Genomic DNA, 22,721 nt, shown 5'->3' on the forward strand with positions numbered 1-22,721 from the left:
TAGATTGTGTAATGGTGCCTACATTTAAATCTTCTGGTTTCTTAGAGTGTGCATCCTTGCGAGTCCCGTTCCTCTCTCTTTTATTATAAAAAAAAAACAAAAAAAACCCAAAACCCACTTTACTGCCATGTTAAATATTAAAAGGATGAGTGATATTACCTTTAATAGCAGCAAGAACAATCCAGGGTATGAAGAAGTGAATTGCTAAGAATTATAATGTGATACTGTTTCTTAGCCAATGGCCATGGCTGGTGGACCTAAATATATAGATATAGATTATATAATTTAATCTCAAATTTAACAGGCTTACTTGAGAGGGTTTTTAAAACATAGTACATGACTCAACTAGAAATTTATAACTCCAAAAACCACAGTGGTAATTAGATGAGACGAGACAAGACCAGATAACAAGCTAAATTTGAATGCTAAATACTTAAATACAGCTCAGGAGCTTTCATAAAAAAAATACTTAACATTGCAAGGATTACTTTTAGATTACAGCTTTCTTCTGGCTGTTGATTTGTAATTTTTCAGCTGTTGGGTCACCAACTCTGACACGTAAATATTATGCTGCTCACTACAGTCTGTAAGCTCGATTGAAATTTCTAAAGCTACTTTGGCTATCCATTAGGTGGGTCAAAGCTACACAGCACAACTCATCTTAACCCATATGATTTTGGCTTAACCCAACTCAAAAAGGTATCATGAATGAGCTAGTTTTTAATAGTACCTGCTTTTAAATGCTGCCACTTGCCAATTTGCATTAAGTCTAAACCTAACAAAGGTGTATGCTGATGTAAGAGTTCATGTGTAATATAAGCTAGCGATTAAAATAAGGTTCCCTTGCTTAATACACCTTAAATTACTAATGTAGATTTAAAAATAATGTTGAATAGAAGTACAGATGTATTCTGGGTTTAGACTACACTAGGGCAACTACTCCATGGCAGGACTATACCTGTGTGAAAAGGGATGCGTCTCTTAAGTAAACATGAATGTGTGGGTAGGGGCAAAATGGTATAAAACATATGCCTCCCCCCCCCATGCCTCTGGTTCCTAGAAAGATTATTTTTGTCTAGTTGGGGTTCTGTTTAAGTTAAGATATGCTCTATGCTTCCCTTTAGAAGTTAGATCCTTGACACATGAAGAAAATATGAACTGCAGTAAGACATATATATGTATGTTTGACTTCAACATCTTGCTTTTGCTCATGTCTTGTGATTCACCTTAGTATAGTAATGTGCACAATGGAATAACAATTGCCGTTCTGTTAAATGGCACCAAATGTTCACTCCAAGCAAGTTCTCTGCAGTTGTATAATGGTGCCAACATTTAAATCTTCTGGTTTCTTAGAGTGCGCATGCTTGGAAGTCCCATTCCTCCATCTTTTTTTTTTTTTATTATAAAAAAAAGTACTGGTATTTAGCATTCAAATTTAGTATGTTATCTGGTATCGTCTCATCTAATGACCACTGTGCTTTTTGGAGTTAAATATTTCTAGTTGAGTCACGTACCACGTTTTAAAAACCCTCAAGTTAGCCTGCTAAATTTGAGACTAAATTACATAATCTATATCTATGTAACCTATATCTATATATTTAGGTCCATAAGTCATGGCCACTGGCTAAGAAACCGGAATACGTATCACATTATAAAACTCTTAGCAGTTCATTTCTTCAGCAAGAACAATCCAAGGTATGCTAGTAAATGTAATATCACTCATCTTTTTAATATTTAACATGGCACTAAAGTATAGTACAGTAAATTAACACTGCTGTATAAGAAAAGCACATTCATGCAACCATGTAGAAGTACCTAAACCTAGTTTTTTTGTCCAATAAGCTCAGCCCAGAAGGACTGGATTTGTTTTGATACTTAAGCTGAAACATACATGTACATTGTAAAGGAATAAATTATTTGAGAAGTATTATTTGTCAAAAGGTTACCTTGAATTCCCACTATATGTGGGCCAAGGGTCCTTGAACCTATAGCCAGGTTCTCAGAATTCTTTTCTTGTCCAAAAGGGACCATGCAGTTCCTCCAGTGCTAAAAGCCCTAAAATCTAGGTCATCATATTTCAGATCCCATTAACTACTAGCTTAATACCCTTCATTTCCATCACATAGGTAAAGTTAGGTTTACTCACTAACTGATGAGATATCTATACTTAAAATTACAGGCCTTCTGTGTGTTCTAACAGACTAGTGGCATCCTTTACTCTCAAGTCTTAGATACAGCTAGTCAGTGTTTCATGAAAAATGAATGCTGAAAGTATTGGTCCCAAAAATATTACACTGGCAAAACTTTTATTTATATACATCTATACAGTTAGTCTAAAGAAGATGCATAGCTGTTTATCTAGCACAAGCTTTCATGAACCAAAGTTCACTTCATCAGCATCTGATGAAGTGAATTTTGGCTCAAGAAAGCTTGTGATCTGTAACACATATAAAATCTTATTTAATTAGTCTGTAAAGGTACACATCTACCTTGCCTTTTGACTGACTTCAGACTAATGCAGCTAACTACCTCTCTCTGTTTATGAAAAATATACAGACAACGCACCATACTAGGATTCTTTCAACATTCTAAGCACCTTGACTATTTCAAATGATGGCACACAGCTCTATTACACAGTATCCTTCCGCCATCTTTGCAACCTTTTAATTCATGTTAAATGCTTTCAGTATTGGCTTATTTGTGCCTTGTATTGCCATTACATAGTGTGGTTGGTTGTTGAATTGCTGTCTAACAAAAATTCTCAACAGTACATAGTATCATACCATGTCCTGTGGTTTTGTACAACTATTTCTGTGAGTTGTCATTAAACTACATTGTCTGACAAGAAGAGCTCATCAGGTATAACGTGGATACATTACCATTCATTTTTATTTAATTGTTCACATAGGTGATTTGAGTGTAAATCTGTGCTTCTCTTTTTCAAGGAAGCTCTAATGAATAAAATACTTCAGGAGCTACCTCTAACATATCCCTAAGGACTCTGGATGAAAACATCCATCCCACACCCCTCCCCCAAATCCTTCTGCATGCCATTTACCATTAAATCATCATGAGACTCAGAATGCGTGTCACCTGTCCATTTTGTCTCCAGAACTTTGTAACCTTAGGTAGTACCTCTTTCTCCAGTTTATAGATTAGAAGGTGAGACAAATAAATGCCTTGAAGAAGTCACAGGTCATCTCCAATGAGATGATCCAGATCTCTGCCTGGCAAACCAGTTGTAAAAGCAGACACATTTTTTCCTTCCTATTTCCACTAACTTGCTTTTGGTGGCATTAATCCAGGGGTGGGCAAAATACAGCCTATGGGTCACATCCAGATCCCTCAGTCCTGCCTGGCCCATACACCATGTGGCTGCGACAGGGAGGCACTGCAGGACACACGGGCTCTGGGCTGTTCCAGGGTGGGGACAGACTGAACAGCTAGTGGGGTGTATATCCCACCATACCCGCAAACCTCAGAATCACACCCTCCTCCACACACCACACATACCACCCCCACCCCCCTGAGCCTCTAGAGATGGTGAAGAGCCCTGTGCTCTGCTATACTCACACTCCTCCACATGCCCTGACAAACCTGATCCCCCCATAAACCCCTCATACCCACCCACATACTCACACAAGCCCCACATCCACCCGCCCACCCCACAATATACAAGAGTAAGACTTCATTTGAACTAGTAAGCAATTACCTCCACACACACACACACACACCCCCCCCACCAAGACAAACAAATCAGGACAAAAATATTTAAAAAAATAAAGTTAAAAATCTGCTATCGTCAGTGTTTGATTTTTAGTATATAAATTTGTCTGTCTTTTCTGGGTCCGAGGTGGCAAACCCCCTTCCCAAAAGGAGTATTTCTGGGGGCAAGGGGAGAGATGTCCAGTGGCAAAGGTCAGGGGTTAGGGGGTGGGACTTCAGGTCCCAAGATGGCAACCAGGGGGCAGGGCATGTCAAGGGGAGGGGCTACTCTTGCAGACCTCAACATCTCACCAAAACTCATTAAGCAGCCTTCTACCCAAAATAATTGCCCACCCCTACTTTAATGGAACTCTATGGCCTTCAGTATTACCCTCAGCCTCATCTTCTGGTCCTGTCATATCTCAACAATACAAAAGAGTATATAGTTTCAGTTTAAGTTCTCCTTCATTGGAAGTGGCTGTTAGTACATGTAGCAAACTTTTAACTTGAACTAAAATTTTCATCTGGTACTCTCATATGGAAATGTTTCTCTTTTACTGGAGCTTCAATGAAGATTTGAACTTCAGTGAAAACTGAAAACTATCCACCAGATAGCTGAAACCCAAACTGACAGCATATGAAACTAGTTCAACCAAAATCACAACTGGGTGCAAATCATGGAACCAGCAGCCCTTTAGCAGCCTACAAAAAGGAAAAAAGTCAATTTTTCACCAAGGGTTTTTAGGTACCAAAAGCTAGTATAAAGTCCCCCACCCCACTTTCATGTAAAAAAAAAAAAATTATATATATATTAGTAATGCTAGTCGAGGAATCCCACATTGACTAATTACATACACAGCTAAGTTCTGCCTCCTGCGTGATAAGGAATCTTATTTTCTGAAGTATGTAACATCCAACTTACCCTGAAGCAAAACAGTTTAAGTATATTTTAAACTGTCTTTAAAACACATGGATGTCAGAATTATGGTAGCTTACAACTCTAGACAAAAGTTAAAACAATGTTAAAACAATATTGTACTGAGAACTGTCATTAAGTTGTTAAAATTAAGTAAAGCCAGCTTCAGTAGTTGTATACTGCAGATATTCAACATTATTCAGCTGACATTGTCAGGAACTATAAAAAAACAGCATGCTACTTCAAGCAGGACAGCTTAAGTTAGTATTTATTTGTTCATTTCATTAAAAAATAAACATACGTGTTTACCTACCTGAAGAATGATTTCTTTCTGAGACACAGAGAGAGCTCTTTCTTCATATGAAGGTGGTGGTTTGTGTGTGGGAGGAAGATCAATCCTACATTAAACAGTGTGAGACATTTGACACTAAAGTTAATTCCATATTTTTAATAGCAACACAAAGTAAAACATTAAAAGGATTCTGGACAAATTTCAACTTTTTGTATTGTTAATCACCATTGATTTTTACATTAAAATAAAGTTGTGCGCCCTAAACCCACCGACAACAATCAGCTGTGCAGCCTTTTGATGAGTGGTTTTTTTACTGAGTAATCTTCTGTACAGGAATAAGAGCAATATTTCATATAGCATATACCAAAATTAGTTTACTGGTTCTGAGTAATATCCCAGGCCTTAACTGGCACTTGCTGAAATATTTTACCTAAACTAACTATTTTAATCTTATGAGGCTTAATGATTGTAATTTTCAAATTTCAAAAACCCTAAAAGTGACATTGCTTGCTTTTTAGAGATTACCTTTTTTGCTCGCTTTTTTGGGAACCTTCACAAAAAAGAAAACAGAAGACTTTTGCTTAGAGGAGAAACATGAGATTTTACAGGTGTTCAGCATTCTCCTCAACTACAGAAATGGAGAAGTGAATGGAAAATTGGAGTTCTGCAATTCCAGCTTGCAGTCTTAATTTATTTTCACTTCAGATGCAGGTAACTCTGCAAGCTTACCAGAGGCTTGAATTTCATTTTCTCTTTAATTCTATTTCTACTCTTAAAAACAACAGATTGCCCAGATGCAGAGTTAGAGTCACTAACAATGGTTGCATACAGCAACGTTATGGTGTTGTGCTTTAGTACTTCCTTGTGGAAGTACTAAAGTATGGCACAGTACAGGTGGTTACTGTGCCATGCGTGCACTGCCTGGTCAGATTTCACCACTGTGTCACTGTAGTGGGACACTATACTGAGGGAGTGTGCTGCTACAGCAATTGCTACATGGCTGTAGCACGCCGTGTAGACGTGCCCAAATAACATGTAATTTAGGATGATAGGAATCTGACTAGTAATTCAGCTGTATTAGTACTTTGAAAAAAAATTCCTTTTCAACCAGGCTGGTACTCAGCATTTACTGAAACATTTTAAAGGTGATATTAATCGTTCAAATGATTCTGAAAATTACAATCCTCTCTCATCCATCAATTCAAGCATTTTGGGATTATCATCTGGATATTACCAATTATGCCAACCTGAATTTAAATGTGTAATCTCCCAAACTTACACATGGGGCATTATAGTGCTTCAACTGTAACATACAGCAGCTGAAAGGCTTAAAGTGTTTTAGCTTTTGATTTTATATACTTCAATAAAACATCTCAACTTAATTCCAGTTTATGTCTAGATAAATCATTCAATTCTCTTTACATGGATAACTCCCTTAACATGAAGGAGTACAAGATTACATGAATAGCTACATATTTAAGCCACACTGGGTGTCTCTACTTATGAAATTAAGGCAAAGCAATAAACTCAGGGGCTGTTTGAGCTGGACTAAATTACTCCCAAGCACAGCATCTATACTTATGCCCAGGTTTAGCTATGGTGGAGCAAGCCCAGGCTGGCAGAGGGTAACAGGGAGTCAGCCTCAGGCAGTGGAGAGGCTGGCTGGGGCATGAGGATACCAAACCCTGTGGAGTTGTGTAGCTAGGCTGCAGGCAGGAGTTTTGCTCTTGCCTGGTCACTGTTTACATGCGTGTTTCAGTATACAGTAGTGTCTTATGGTGGAATCCATTAGTTTACAGAGGCATCATACCAGAGGACATGTAGATGGTGATGTTTTACTGCAGAGTAGACTAATTAGCTCCGTAGTAAAGTGCACATGTAGATGCAACCATTGAATAACTGAGAACCTTGACCTTATTTTTTGTTGACTTAAAAGTAGTATCTTTGAAAAGTATTATAAGGAGCAACTAAAAACAAGGTAAGAGTCAGAGAGGTGGAAAGATTATCATTAACTTGATTTTAGAGGTACTGTTCTCATTTCTGCATGAGTCTTAGACCCCAACTTTTTGATCACAGACTTTTTGCCTTTGCAACAGTCAGTAAGGCACCTTGCTCATATCCTACACTAAGGGAATCCTACTTCTTTCAGAGACCTATATTACATTTGTCTGAGGAGAAGAAAATAGATACCCGAGTCACACTATATGTCAATAATGAATCTCAAAAGAACTTGAGATAGATAACTTGTCTCCATTATCAAGTAAATGCCCATATGAACAGTCCCACTTGTAGGCAACTCTTAAGTAGTACCCCAGAACACAGAGACAAGTCTTAATATCCTAGGTAAACTATAGGGCCTCCATACTGAAAGCAACAGTGGCCTTGAAATGTCCAACAGTATAATGTCCAGTTCTAGTATCTATCCAGTTTCACATGTGGAAACAGTCCAACAGCCAGTTAGATAAACTGAGCTGAATTCCCTACAGATTTTGATCTCAGCTAGAGAAACCCTGGAAGATTTGTCCAAAGGGCTTGGCCTTTAGCCTAGTTTGCATGAGCCAGATTTTTGTTTAAAGAGTGCAATGAGGTCTCCATTCAGGAGGCAGGAGGTTTTGTAAAGAAGGCTGATAAATTAATCCACATGAGGTAGAAAACTGATCACTCGAGGGACAAACATTGGGTGGGTTTTGAGTAGCGATCTCTGGAATTTGCACCAGAAGTACATAGCACAGTACCACCTTCTTTCATCTTAAGAGTTTCCCCCACTCACCACCCTCACCTGATGGCCAGTAGGTGAAAGCTACAGCTGTTGTTTCAGGCGCACGCGGTGAGAGATGGGACCCCTCTGCCAATCAGCATCAGGGGAAGCGCATGGGGGAAATTCCAAGATTAAAGAAGCTGTCATGCTGCGCACTTGCATCGCAAATTCCAGAGATTCCTAGTTCTAAGGTATACCTGCCATGACCTCAGTGGTTTAATTAAACTTATAGTTCCTATTGGGGAACTGGGTTTCTTAGATGGGCCTTTGAAGGATGTTAGGTGAAAACCCACACTGGCTGTCTATAGCAGAAACAAAGGCTGAAACAGTTAAATATGACAAATTGCCTAGCAAGTCCTGGAAATGCTCTCAAGCAAGAAGATCCTTGCCTCACACAGTAGAAAAACTGGTCCAATTTGCTAGGTTAACATGCCTAGATGAATCCTTTCCTCTATTGATGAGCATCTTTGGTCTTCTCTGCTGCATCAAGAACAAAGAGGGAAATGAAGGTGGAGGTGGGAGTTGATGACACTTGTTTAAGTGCTGGTATCAAATAGGCTTCATAGTTGTAAAATGGAAAAGGTGAACACTGGTATGTCACATTACCCAACCACACCAGCAGCATGAGGAAGGATGAGTGTGACAGATGGTTATCGGTTTTCATATTTTTTCAGTTCTTTGTGGGTAGTTCAAGAGCACAGCAGCCATTCTCCTGAAAGACAGGGCTATTTTTTTTCCCATCTGTACAAATGCAAAAAGCTCAGAACAGTAGGGGGGGAGGGGTTAGACATTTTTGTTATGTAAAGGTTTTGTTGCCTATGGAGCCAAAGACTCCATGAACTTAAAATGGTAAATCTCCAACAAGATCTTATAGCTCTTAGGTGCAACAGGAGGTAGGGCTGACTTGCACCTTACCGATACTAGTAAAACAAAATGTCAGAGGCTAGGGACAGACATTCAAAAAGCCTGATCCTGAATTGATTCAATCTTTGCAGGTTAGTCTAACCTGGATAGGCTGAACTGGATAGACATTCTCTCTGGACTGAGGAAATTCAGGCACGTGCCTGCAGTGGGTCAGGCTAGAAGCTGGGGGCACTAGAACAGCCCCCTCCCTTCCTTTCTGCAGGGAGCTAGACTGAGTTGAAGGGGACATGGCCAGGCCCCTGCACGATACTCTCATTAGGGAGATCTGCCTGCATGGTTGCAGACTTTTCCCTGTTGGCTGCTCAAGGGGCAGGAGTGTTGCCAGCCCCCAGCCCCAGGCTAGCACTCTGAGGCAAGCAGGGGTGCTCAGTGCATGCATTTGTTGATGAAAAGCTCTGTATCAATCTCTGTCCCTGCTTTGTCATATTATCTGCAGCAAATTGACAGACAAGCAGGCCAGTCCAGGGGGTGGGGCTGACAGCAATCTATCACCTGATTAGCAAAACAATAGCCTTTCTCCATATTACTTCAAATGTCTTAAACAGTTTACCAGCTGACCTGATTAGCTACAAAAGCCTTAAGCGGTCATTGTTCTGTCTGCTTATCCTGGTGAAGTTGGAGACACACGCCTCTCTTGGCATTAGCTAGCATACCACATACTGGCTACAGCCCTGCTGTGGCAGAGAGGAGGGGATGTCTTCTTAAGCAGCAAATGGTGAGAGGGGGAAATAGGGGCACACAGGGAAGCCAGCAGACCCTGCTGTATCTATAAGTCAGTACTGAGCTCCAGCCAGGGAGCACAGGGGAAGGGCCAGCCCTGCTGTGAAGCAGAAAGCCCTGTCCAGCCTACAGAGCATGCCGGGATGCTGGGGGTCTCTGGTTTATATCTTAAACCAGCAAGGGGTCTGGGACAGACATTGCATAAAACCGGTTTGAGCCTAATCAGTTTAGTCTGATACTATATTCAACCAGGTTTATCTCAACCTGGTTACATCCAATTTTCAAACTGGTTTATGTGCACTGAACATCTGATCTGTTATAGGTTTAAACCAGTTTCTGATCACTTAAACCAGTGTGTGTAATGCCTGTCCCTAGCCAGAGTGCTCAAGATTTAAAAGAACCACCACAACTGAGGGTAGACAATTTCTCAGAACAATTCTTTTCATACTGTTTGTAGGTTACTCTCTACAGCTACTTTTGCCATCCTCACCAAAACAGCTGAAAAACAGCAAGTAAATTATATATACTTTATCTCATTTCTAGCAGTGTCACTGTTTAGTGACTCTGCTACAGTTCACACTGAATCCAACTCCTCAGCAAGTTTGTCTTCCCACAAGTAAGTAGCTTATACCCTTTGTTTTGATTACTATACTATACTTTATTTATTTTTCTACATTGAATGGATTTTGCTGAAATTTTTAGCCATGTTTTTTCAAAAGCCAAAGTTCCCTCATAAAGGGAGTGCATTGTCATTAAGTGAATTATGTTGCTCAAGGCAACTATACCCATCATTGAGAGAGTCTTAATCTATCAGAAAATAACCCTTCAGCCTCATTCTAAAATCCTGTCAAGAAAGCTACCAGACTCCTGCTGAAGAGTAAAGTATATGAAGCTATATGGAATGCTAATAACAACCGATTTTCACTTGCATTTTAATTCTGGAGTTAGAAATAAATAGCCCAACTTCATTTGAACCTAAACATTTTTTGATACCAAGGAAATAACTTTAGAACCTGGCCATAAAATGTTTGATTTAGGCTTTCTTATTATCCTACCTGCTAAACTTAGTATTTGGCCTTAACTTGTTACAATTTTTAGGGTTTTTTTAAAATCATGCTCATCACCATATACCACAATAATATTAGTCTTATGCCCAAGAGAAAGACTGATTGTGTTTGTGTGTGTGTGTGCGCGCGCGCACACACACACACACACACACACACACACACGCGCGCATTAGAGGTGCACCAATACATTGGTCTGATATCAGATTGGTACAAAGAAAATTTGCTGCATCAGGTACCGGTCCAGTGGGGCTGATAATTTGATCAATAAATGCTTGTGTTGTGTAGCCGCAGCACAGCACTCAAGCAGCGAGGAGCAGAGGCAGCAGATGACTTGCCTCCAGCTGGTCATCCTGGTGTGGTGGAAGGGGAGGCAGGAGAGAAGGTGTGTGGATCAACACCCCCATGGTGAGGGAGCAGGCAGGGTAGTGGGTGGGGTGGGGAGGCAGCTTCCACCACTGTTTGCACCCTGGGAGGGCATGGCGGGGCAGGGTGGGGCATGTGCCCCCCCAGATCTGTGTGGGGGCTCAGTGGGTGCTGCCAGTGCCTGGTGGATGCTGCATCCACCCCAAATTTTGCTGCTGCTCTGCTCCCAGCACTGCCATTGCCAGCTGCAGCCCTGGCTCTCTTTCTTGTGTATGGGTAGAAGGCAGAGTCAGAGCAGCAGTGAAGTTTGGGGTGGATGCAGCATCCTTCCAGCACTGCCGACACCTGCTGCGAGCCCAGCTCTTGCTGAGAAGAGCTCTGTGCAGCCTTAGCTGCAGCCCTCCCTGCCCAGATCTGGGGGGAGTGGGAGTATGGCACCCCCCCCCATGCCATCCCAGAGTGCAAACAGCAGCAGGAGCCACCTCCCCCCCCCACCAAAAGCCACAGCTCTGGCCCCCACCACTCTGCCTAGACAGCATCTGCCCCTGCTCCCTCCCTCACCACAGGGGGCATTGATCTGCACCCCCCACCCTTCCATCCCTCCTCCCCTTCCACCCTGGCTAGGCAGCACCTGCCCCAGCTCTTGCCTTACTCCTCCGTCACCACAGGGGTCTTGATCTTCCTCCTATGTCCCTTCCCTACACAACAGACTTACCAGATGGATGCAGCTCTTCAGGGCTGCATATCGGAAATTGGATCAGTATCGGCTTATATGCCTCCTTAAGCATCAGCTGTCTGTATTGGCCCCCAAAATCTCTCCGAATCATCCCCCTAGTGTGCATGTGGAGTGCTGGGGTGAGGGTTTCATTACACATGCGCGCGCACACACACACTTAAATTTAATGTCATAATGGGGTGTGAGGCTGAGAGAACTGCAATTGCCAGTTACCCGTATACTACACTTTTAAAGTTTTCTTATACTAGCTATTAGATCATTTTTATTCTTTTTTTTTTTTTTTTTTTGCTGGAAAAAAGCTAGGCAGAGTAGCAATATACAATACCTTTTTCTCCAGCCTAAGGCAACTAGGAGGCTGAAGCACTTATTCAGGTAACGCAAGTAGCACCATACTGGTCAGACCAGTATCTCTACTTTAACAGTAAAAGGACCTGAGACTTTAGAGAAAAGGTATTGAATCCGTTATAGAGCGATCTATCCCTTACAGTCTCTGGCATCCACCATTACTGGTTTAGAGACATAAGAGCAAACCATTCCAACAACTACATTCAACAGGTATTTGATAGTTTCATAGTCCTTAATACTTTATGTAAAAATATACATTTTCCCCATGATGTATGCTTATTTGCCTTTTTAACAGAGTTTTTCAAGCTTTTTACATAAGTGGAATGTTATGTGAAACAGGAACATAATTTTCTGAAAGTTATGTTCTAAAACAAAGTTTTCTAGCTTTAGTCAACCATGTTTTATGAGGTTTTACCTGCCCTTCATAAGCAGCTCCCTAACTCCAGCCAAACATTATAGCTATGTTAATTGTACACTGTCATTCGGCATTTTGAGTTAACCTCTGACAGTCACCTGTGGTTTACAGAACTACTTGTGCACAGTATTTTCAATGTACTGAACTCCTGAAGTGTTAGCACACAATTTGTCATCTTAAGAATGTGACTATAGAGTAAGTTTGTCAAAGTAGTGGTGCTTCAGCTGATAGAAATAATTCAAAACATGAACACTCTGGCATGCATCAACTGATGCATCACAAGCAAGACTGAGGATCTCATCCTCCCACTGTACTCAGCATTGGTTATACCACAGCTGGAATATTGCATCCAGTTCTGGTTGCTGCAGTTCAAGAGGGATGTAGGGAAGCTGGAAAGAGTCCAAAGGGGGCCACATGAGTTATTAGAGGTCTGGAGAACAGACCATACGAGGAGAGGCTGAGGGAGTTGGGACTATTCAGCCTGGAAAACAGAACACTCAAAGGACAATTGGTGGTAGCCTTTAACTATATAAGAGGCAAACATGAGGGGCTAGGGGAACACTTTTTCACCTAGGCACCCCAGGTGAAGACTAGGAATAAACAGTCATAAACCTATAGAGGATTGCTTCAGATTAGACATTACGAAAAACTTTTTTTTATGGTTCATGCGTCCAGAGTCTGGAATAGACTCCCTCCAGAGGTGGTACAATCATCTTTTGAAGATCTTCAGGGACGGTGACTGGATGCACACCCTGCTGGGGTCATCTGACCTCAGCAGTCTTTCCTGCCTTGAGCAGGGGGGACTGGACCTGATGATCTCCAAGGTCCCTTCCCGCCCAACTTGTATGAATCTATGAAACCACAAACTTAGTCCAAGAGTCCTCTCCACAAAGAACTATTTTGACAACTTTTCTGCTGACAACTGTTAACAAAGTTCACATTCTTAATAAATTGCTACACTAATAATCTAATTAGCAGCAATGGGAGGAAAAAAAGTTCTAGTAAACAGAAGTGCAGAGACCAGATGTTTATGTTGTGTTTTGGTATTTCATTGCTTTAGTTTTAATATGGTTCATTCACTGCCAGCACTTAAGCAGTCCAACTGTTCCCTTGATTTTTCAGTCAGTTTTTAGGTCATTTTCTTTTTCTCATTAACAGAATTAAGTTGAGTGTTTAAAATTTGAAGAATGGACAGACCTTTACGGTAAAGGCTCACGATATGCTGAGTGTTTAGATTTTCAGCTTTGTATACATACTTGAATAATGAGAATATGTACTTGTATACCACAGAAACCATCCCCACCTGCCTCCAAAAAAACCCAAAAAACACAGGCCTGCAAAACTGGGGGCATGTAATAAGCAAGGAAGCTTATTTTTATTGCCGGAACTTCACTGCATGGAGGTGCCAAAGCATAAACACACTGTGTTACAAGATGGTTGCCAAACTTCCGTTCCTGCCAGCAAATAGGAGAGGGTGCAGTCATATTAGGCGTTTCAGAGCAGCTCTCAAATTGGTACTAGTTTTTGATAAGTTTTACCCCTTAACAAACATATGCGGGACAGGGCTGCGGTCAGTGCAAAGAAACATTAAAACAAACGCTAGACTTAATACTACACCGTGTCCAAGTATACTTGCTCTAAGGGAAAGCTACGTTGCAGCACAGTTTCTTCATAAAGCCACATCTAGATCAGACCCATAAGAAAAAAAAAAAAGATCTCTTTCCCTCACCTTCCCTCCCACTTTGTCTTCCAAAAAAAAAAGGCATGCATTTTATTTAAGGGTTCGTAGTATGTGAAAAGATGCAGTGATTTTAGTAGAAAACTAAGAAGGTGCTGGTTTTTCTAAAGACTACAGCTTTCAGACAATATATAGCCATGCATATTGCTTCCAGATGAAAGAAAGAATTAATGTACTTACACTTTATCCAGGTAGGATGGCCTTCTTTTCCTTGGGGTCAACAGCACTGTCACAAAGATTGTTATGATAAAGAGAGCAAGAACTGCTCCAATTACAGCCCCTGCTACAGCGACAGAAGAGGTCTGCTTAATTGGCACATCTGTAACGTAATGCAGCACAGATTACACTTCTTCCAACTATTACGTGTTTGCCGTGCTCAGAACACAAAGTATTCTTTTAAGTGTCAATCTGAAATCTATTATGTTCTTTCCTTGCATCATCAAGCAAAAGCCCTCTTAGTAACCTTCCAAGTTGTGCAACTGTCAGGGACAATTAAGACTCTACAACTCTCATTTAACCTATAATAAACTAATAGATATAAAAAGGTAAGGTAGGATTTACTGTTTAACTCACTGTTGTTATCATCATCACATTGGGTGCATGCTTAGTAATTTCCTTCTACAAAAGGAAGGTGCAGTTACTGTTACTGTTACTTTAGAAAGTATTTTCAACTATTTGGCACACATGTGGAAAGCAAAAAAAACAAAAACAAACAACCAACCAACCCCAAAACAGCCAGCTTTGCATAAGTGAAAACTGTTCTTTCAAGCCTGGGAGCTGTATAAATTTAAACACTCGAGCAAATTAGTCTTACAATTGCAATTTTAGTGTTCAAGGAGGGGAAACATGAATACACAGACTCTCTGAACAGTTAACATGCAAAAGGACTAATAAGATGAACTTACCATAGCAACCCTTACCACCATTTGACATCTAAGGCAGAACATTTATAGAAATAGAAATATTTAGTTATTTTTATTTTTACAAAATATTAAATTGCTACTCTGACTGCAACGATAAGCACTGAATTATGGAATGCTTTTTGTATTCAAGCACCTTATATTTCAAATCATATTGAAGTGACCCAAAAAAGTTAGAAGGTGGTCTTTTTTTTTTTTTTAAACAGCCAATTGGAGTTGAATTACCAACTATAACCCACTTTAAAATATGAAACTTTAGGTGAATAAATGATATTTACCCTTGGCACTGTTCATGTCTTTCCCAAAATAATTTTGGTTGCAACTGAAGAATTCCTACCTTATTATTTCACATGCAACAGCTTGCTAGGCCCCCGACTTTTTTTTTTTTTGTGCACACAATTTTAGAAGTTCTTCCAAATTAACGCTTATCAATAGTTATACAACTAAGCCACACACCCCACTGGCAATAAAATAATTAAAAAAAAAACAAGAAAACCCACATTAATAGCAGAAGTCAAAGCAAAAGTAATGTGGAAGAGCTCTGAGCATACCACTATTATATTTATATTGGATTAGGTAGGAGGCAGTGATATTTGTCCAAATTAAAAGTCCTTTTAAGTTTATGCTATACTGAGAGAGAGAAAAAACCAAACCAAAACAAAAAAAACCAAAACAAAAAAAACAGGTTTGTTCAGTGATAGAGGTTGCTAGCAGAGGCACTATAATCCATTCCATTGTCTTCCTTCAATTTAAATTCCCCGCAATTTGAATGCATTAGTATCATTTTATAGCACCCATTAGGATACCATGCTCTAGTTAAGAGCTTGAAGATGAATTTTTTAATTTTTGCTTGCTTGTGCCTTTTTTCAGCTCAACTCGATTCCAGAAAAATCTTCACATCATTACTTTGTTGCAATGTTGAAAGGAGATTATTTTCTCCTAAGGCTAAAGGCTTAGTTTTTCCTTGAAGTCTATAACTATTTTACTCCTGTTTTACCCTTGCTCCTAATAGTCACAAATCAGAAAAGGCTAAGAGTGCATCTTAAGTGGTAACATGCCTTGAATCCTGAAGGAAAACAACCTTAGCTTCATTTTGACACTGTGCACAGTTGAGAAGTGGCCAACACCACTACCTTGTAGATAACAAGGTACTGAAGCTGCTGATACCACCTAAAGCACTCTTAACTGAAAGGGGAAAGCTTGAGGTTCTGTCAAGTCTGGTATTTCACAGTTTTGTAAATCAAGGACTTTGCAGTCTGGACTGCTAGATAGCTGCCTATACTCAGTTCTGTGCACCTTTTTTTCCTTTTTAAAATGAATCTTCAGTCAGTTTTGCACACTATCTGTATTAAAGAACTTTACAAAAATGTTTATTTCACACAACAGCTCTTCATACTTACAATCAGTTTGTTTTGATTTTTTTTAAAACAGGAAAATCATGTATGAACACACTGGAACAAAAAAATTCTAACCCTATCTTCAAACTCTTTACTTCCAAATTTACTTTAAAAATGTAACCCTATTTAAGATAGCGATTGAATACTTGTAAACTTTTGTTTATTACAAAAACCAAACACCAAGTTACTCTAAGAAAGAGCAACTTCATTAGCCTATGCCGAAGCAGAACTTACAATTCATGTTTTCTTAAAAGACACACTCCTCTGAAGACTGTTAAATAATGTACTTCGCATATGTAGGGTGTAAACCAATCCTTTCAACAGGATTTTTCAGACTGTGAGAGAAAAATTTACTTTGTTTACCTGAGTTGAAACTGAAGCAGAGTATTCTCCCAGTTTCTACTGTATTTACAGTCGAACTTTGTTCAACAAACGCATGTAATTATCAATTATGAACCTAAGCTGCCTGGGTAACATGCTATCCTTTCATCTCGAATTTCACTATTAATTCTGTAGCCTTCCATGTCCCCCACCCACCTCCACAAGACGAGTTATCATTTGTCCTAATGTACACATTTTAGTTACTATAAGGCTCTAAACACTTGCTGTCATGTTAAATCTTTTTACAACTAGAAACTTTGAGAAACATTGAAGAAGCAATCCTGAAAAGAAACTACTAGGTATAACTGATAAAAAAAAGAAGTGAGGCCTATTTCTTTCTTTACACTTCCATATTAAGGCAAGTTTCTCAGAATAATTTTTTTTTTCCAGCCTATACATTTATCTCTAAGTGGTTTCACTGATGTCTGTCAAGTCCCTTTAACTTTTACATTTTAAAAACTGTCTATAATACTTATGTCCTTGTCATTCAGATTCCATTCTACATATTAGTAGGACTGATACAGTGAACCTAATATGAGTACGAGTAAGATGATTTTGGCTTTTGCTACTGACTAAGCAACCTTAGACTTTTCTAGCCAAGCCATCACTGTTGTGCTTAACAATTACACTTGCAAGTCAAACACAGTAAAAGACAAGCTAAACTGCCTAGTATATGGAAGAAGCAAATTTGACTTCCACATGTGAACTACTGCAAAATTATGCTTTTCAATCTCCTTTATGGCTTTAAGATATACTGGTTGTTTTGTTTAGTGTTAAGAACCAAGGTCCTGTGTGCCCTTTGCAAGGTATGCATTATATTTTCTCTAAAATTCAAAACTGCCCTACTTGGCATTTTACTTTTTTTTGCCTTCCATTTATTATTCTGTTGATATTTTTGTTTCGTTGGAACCACGGTACAGAAAGTTTCTCATCAGATGTGCATTTCCAATTATACTTAAAATATGTATGTTTTAAATTGCCTATACAACTGTAAGACTATAAAAAGGGACAAGATTTTCTTTTTGTGTCTCTTACAGATTTCATTTTTGAGAATTAAATATGCCATAAAAATAACTTCTCATTTTCAATTCAGACACAACGCTGACTTATTTTAATTGCTACTCCTCAGCACTTGTTCATAGGATAAACTGCTTTTTCAGTGCAATGCTTTTTCTTTGAAAAGTAATAGTAGACTAAACAAAATTACTAGAGGTATTTTTTGTGCAGCAAATCTTCAAGGAATACAGCTTAAAGGAAAAACAAATAGGAAAAAAACAAACCAAAACACACACGAGTACCACGCAAGAAGAAAAAATCCACAAGAAACCGTTCTAAACAGAACCAATATTCGCAGCAGCAAGTTGCACTTCAATTGAGTTTTACCTTTGGTGAAGTGCAACCCAGACTTACTCACTTTTCTAGATCTGAGAGTACACCTAACAAGTTATCATCATCTCAGGTATTTTTTCCAATCACAAAAGGCAAGACAGTTGCTTTTCAATTCTTTATAACAATTTTGTAGGGTAACTTTAATTCAGCAGTTTGTTACCTGTACCATAGACCAATAAAGTACTCTGCATTAAAATTCAGATCTTGAACAACAGTAGTACAGCAATGAAAAAAAGCAGCTCAGATACATTTTTATCCAGATTTTACATTTCCATCTGTCAACTTACAATATAAAAAGCTTGAAAATCAACTTCAAAAAGCTTATTCCTCAAGTCAAAATATAAACAAATCTGAAAGTAATCAGCTAATGAATGGAACTGTAGGTACCAAGTTAGATTTTCAGTTGTTACTACACATACCACTCCCTTCGGGATATTACTGAGCCATCTACATGGGAAACAAAGTCTTCTTCATTGTCATCATAACATTCACTACCCATATATTTCATCCCCAGTGTTCCACTTTCATAATAATCCATTGGTCTTTCATACCGTTCCTGGTACCTGTTAATATTGCCTACATTGTTCCACTCTGGCTTTTCAGGGTCTTCTAAATAGTCTTTAGATATCAGACTGTTCATTGGATGCTTTATTTCTTTTTTTACACTGTCAGGGTAAGAATCCACATCATCTGACTGGAGAACATCTATTTGAGACTCTTTTTGCATATCAGTTGGCGGAATGTAGTTCTTAGCAAAGTAGTCACCACGGAACGTCCGTCTTCTCCTATAGCAGACAACTCCAACCAAAATGCTTACAAGTATCAGGAAGAGAGCCCCACCCACTGCACTACCGATGATGGTACCCCAATTGTCTTCCTGCATTGCTGGCAAGGTTGATGCTGGAAAATATATTAGTTTAGGTTCTGTTGCTAAACCTGTGATGCCATCAGTTGAAGGATGCCATGGAACCGTGGGTGGTCGTGTGGTAGTAGTAGGAGGATCTAATGAAAAGAGCAAAGAGGTAGACAAGACAGAAAAGGCAAAGAATGTCAATGCAAGCTAAATCAGTTAAGAGTTTAAGTAAGCCAAGGTGATGGATATGTAAAATATGTTCTCTACCAACAGAATAGTTTTTCATTCTTTAATTCTTAGGTTGCTCTATTTTCACAGTACTTTAGCAGCATCAAGTTTTTCCAATAATTATGGAATTGGCTCCCATTTATAGTTTTGGCCTCTACTGTAGGGAGTTGAAGAGACAAAACATTTGCAACATGAAAGCAGCCATTGGCATCAAGTTGAAGTACCATTAGTTCTCTTGAAAGGAGAAGATAGTACTTAGTTGTTGCAACAGTGACTTTTTATATTTCATTGCTATGCAGTTTTACCCTGCCTATTGTAGAATGTTATGCAACAGAAAGTGACATACCATTTTTTGACTTCCCCAGCTAGAGGTTAGAAACGTATAGTGAAGTAACTACTTGTACCAAAGATTAACTAATGGGGGGGGGAGAAAAAAAAAAAAATCAAGGTTTGCAAGTTGTGTTTTGTTTAAAGATTAAAACTTAAAGAATGAAAAACTACAGCTTTCGTGCTAAGTTAGCAGCATGTAAAACTATTGATTTAATTTCCTCTTCAAAATATTTGTTAATCCAACTTAGGCACCTTAAGTTGGGAATAGTGAAAGAACCTTAAGTTACACGTCATGCATTTTAGTGTAGAAAACTCCTTTATAGGGAAGGATACTATCAGTGTAAAAATGGCACTTACACATTTTGAAAACTATAGTTTTAACCACCCCCCCACATGAATAACTGAGAACTCCGATTTTTCTATAAAAAAATTTCACACACAAAGAAAAAAAGAAAAAAAAAATCGCTATAAACAGCTAAGTTTCCCATAACAAGCAGAACTTGGCTTACTTTTTTCCTATGTAAAGAAATATACATAGATTTCAATCCTAGTCTCACAAACATAAGCCCTTAGGCAAAAATACAAGGATTGCATATGATCCTTCACTGGAAGTATATACCTTTGAATCTAGGAGCAGGCTTAAGATGCAACCTAACACTTTCATGCGGTTTAAAATGAAGTTACTTCATGGGTTTGTTATTTCTTAGATTGTGACATTACATTCAATACCCTCTTAATTTGACACTTAAACTGTTTACCTGCTTCTTACTAGTTGCCTGCCTACTTCTGAAGAAAATTCAACTATGGAAACTGAAAACCCTGACGTTGCTTTGTATTTGAAAATACAATAGAAGTATTTATCCATCCATAGTTTTCTTGTTGCTCTTAACATTTTCATGTGACCTAGTAAGCACCACAGTGATGCTATAACCCAGCAGGGGCTAACTTTTTTGATGGACAAATTAGCCCCATACTTTTCACATATGCTACTCTAACCCCCTTCTCCTGACTGATAAACTGTTCTGGTTTGTTTCCCGTGTTGTGCTGTATACTCATTCTGCTGCTCTGTTACCTGCCATTGGTCTGTCTGTCTCCTCCCTGACCTGCCATCTGCCACATGCAAGGGCTACCCAAGCCATGTGTGCTGCAGGGTAGCCACTAGGGCTAAGCAAAGCTTTGGTAGCAGATTCTATTCAGCGGAGATCCATTCCATTCACCAGCCAAATCGCCAAATTCGAATCAAACTGGGAGACCCAATTAAAGGTCCAAATGAAAAATTGGAAGCCTCTGAATGGATTCAGAAAAGATTCAGCCTTGCTTCGGAGATTTGGCTATAGACTAAACAGGCAGCAGTCCTTGATGCTGGACATTGCTGCCTCTGGTAAGTCTGTTGCGGTGGGTGGAGTGGGGAGGGAAGGGGCATGAGAGGGACAGATCAATACCCCAGAGTAAGGGAGGGATTGGGGCTGGGACCAAGGCTGGGGCAAGTGCTGCCCAGGGAGAGGGTGGGGTGGCTTGTGCCACTGGTCTGGGAGCTGTTTGTGTGGTGGCTTGTTCAGTGGTTCTCATGGCAGCTCCCACCTCTGGTCCAGGAGGACATGGGGCGCGGGCATATGCCCCAGGATCTGTGCAGGGCGGACAGGGCCGGGGCTGTGGCAGGTAAAAGGTGCTGGGAGCAGGGACTATGCCCCACCACCACTCGCTCAGTCAGTGCGGGGATGGCATGAGATTGAGCTACCACACTGCCTTTAGACAAGCCATTCGCAGCAGCAGGATTCAGCCCGGGCTCCCCATGCCTCAGACGAGCAGCAGCTTCACCCTAGCTGGGCAAGCAGCAGCAGGGCATGGGGGGAGGGGGTCATGTGCCACCCAAAAACTTACTACAGCCCCTCCATAGCCCCTGCTCCACCACATGCCCTGCCCCAGTCTGGAGGCACATGTGCCCCTTCTTCCCCTGCATGCTCTGCTGCTGCTTGCCCAGCCGAGGCGATGCTGCTGCTTGTCTGGAGGGAGCATAAGGGCTCAGTCTCGCGCCAGTTGCACACTGGTTGGGCGACTGGCTGGGGGGCATAACCCCTGCTCCCAGCACCTTCTGCCTATTGCCCAGTGCAGCCCTGGCCCTGTCTGCCCGTCACAGACCCTGGGACACATGCTCCCACCCTATGCCCTCCCGGACCGGTGGTGGGAGCAGAGGCAAGAGGAGCTGGACAAGCCTCCACTCAAGCAGCTCCTGGGCCAGTGGCACACAGCAGCACAAGCTGCCCAACTCCCTCCCTGGGCAGTGCTTGTCCCAGCCCAGGTCCCAGCCCTCCCTCACTGTGGGGCACTAATCTGTTTCCCCCGCCACCCCCCCATGCCCCTTCTCTCCCCCTTCTGCCCACCAGAACAGACTTACCAGCTGGAGGCAACTGTGTCCAGCATCGAAAACTTCTGCCTGTTTAGTCTATGGCTGAATCTTCAGATCCAATTTGGCCAAATCGAATTGGGACAGTGATTCAAATCACTGAGTCGAATTACTGTCCCTCCGAATCTGCAGCAAATACTTGCCGCTTTGCGCAGGCCTAGTAGTTACCTCTATTATATGCAGTGAGCATTTTTATCTTGGTAGCATGTCTTCCTAGGATTGTGGCACATGTAGATGTAAATAAAGTTAGAGCTTACCCTACATTCTTTATGGAAGAGTAAGTGGGTCACTCACCCAGCTTACTTACCAAGGCCAGTCAGCTTGGAGTTCGGGTTGCCAGACAGTTTATTTTACCAGGGGCTCCCTTGTCCCCACAGCAAGCAAAAGACACCAAAACAAGCAAAAGCTTCAAAACCAAAAAAACCTGAGGTCTTTCTTCAGATCTAGAAAGGAACAACCCAGGTTCTATGCTTCTCCTTCAGCATATCAGCCTCCTCTTTTGGTTTCTGGAGCTTTTAAGCCTCTTTGGCTAGGGACAGAAGTTACACATAAACCAGTGTAAGTGATCAAAAAGTGGTTTAAACGTGTAACAAAACATAAGTTCAGTGAACATAAACCTGTTTCAAAATGGCCAAAACAGGTTTAAAGGGTTAAACTGGTTTACGCAACTTCTATCCCAGACCCCTTCCTGGTTTAAGTTAAATCAGAGTCCCCCAGCATGCTTTTCAGCCCTGGGCTGGTCTGTCTGCTTCAGAGAGCAAGGCTTGCCCCATTCTTCTCCTCCCTAGCCAGAGCTCAAGCTGGCTGAGGAGGTGGGGGACTGCAGGGTTTGCCAGACTC

At 40.6% G+C, this 22,721-nt stretch overlaps 1 protein-coding gene across 1 annotated transcript in view; it reads right to left on the bottom strand.

The window, feature by feature from the left end:
* Positions 1 to 16,247: 16,247 nt before the first annotated feature.
* The window catches only part of NECTIN3 (nectin cell adhesion molecule 3), a gene marked incomplete at its 5' end in the record, with an annotated part of 89,811 nt that continues 83,337 nt past the window's right edge, over positions 16,248 to 22,721 (bottom strand). The window contains one exon of the mRNA XM_019557093.1: positions 16,248 to 19,068. Coding sequence (XP_019412638.1) covers positions 18,476 to 19,068 — 593 coding nt within the window. The remainder of the gene's footprint in view (positions 19,069 to 22,721) is intronic.

This window comes from Crocodylus porosus, unplaced genomic scaffold (genome assembly GCF_001723895.1).
Source record: "Crocodylus porosus isolate Cpor-Errol unplaced genomic scaffold, CroPor_comp1, whole genome shotgun sequence".
NCBI lineage: Eukaryota > Metazoa > Chordata > Crocodylia > Crocodylidae > Crocodylus > Crocodylus porosus.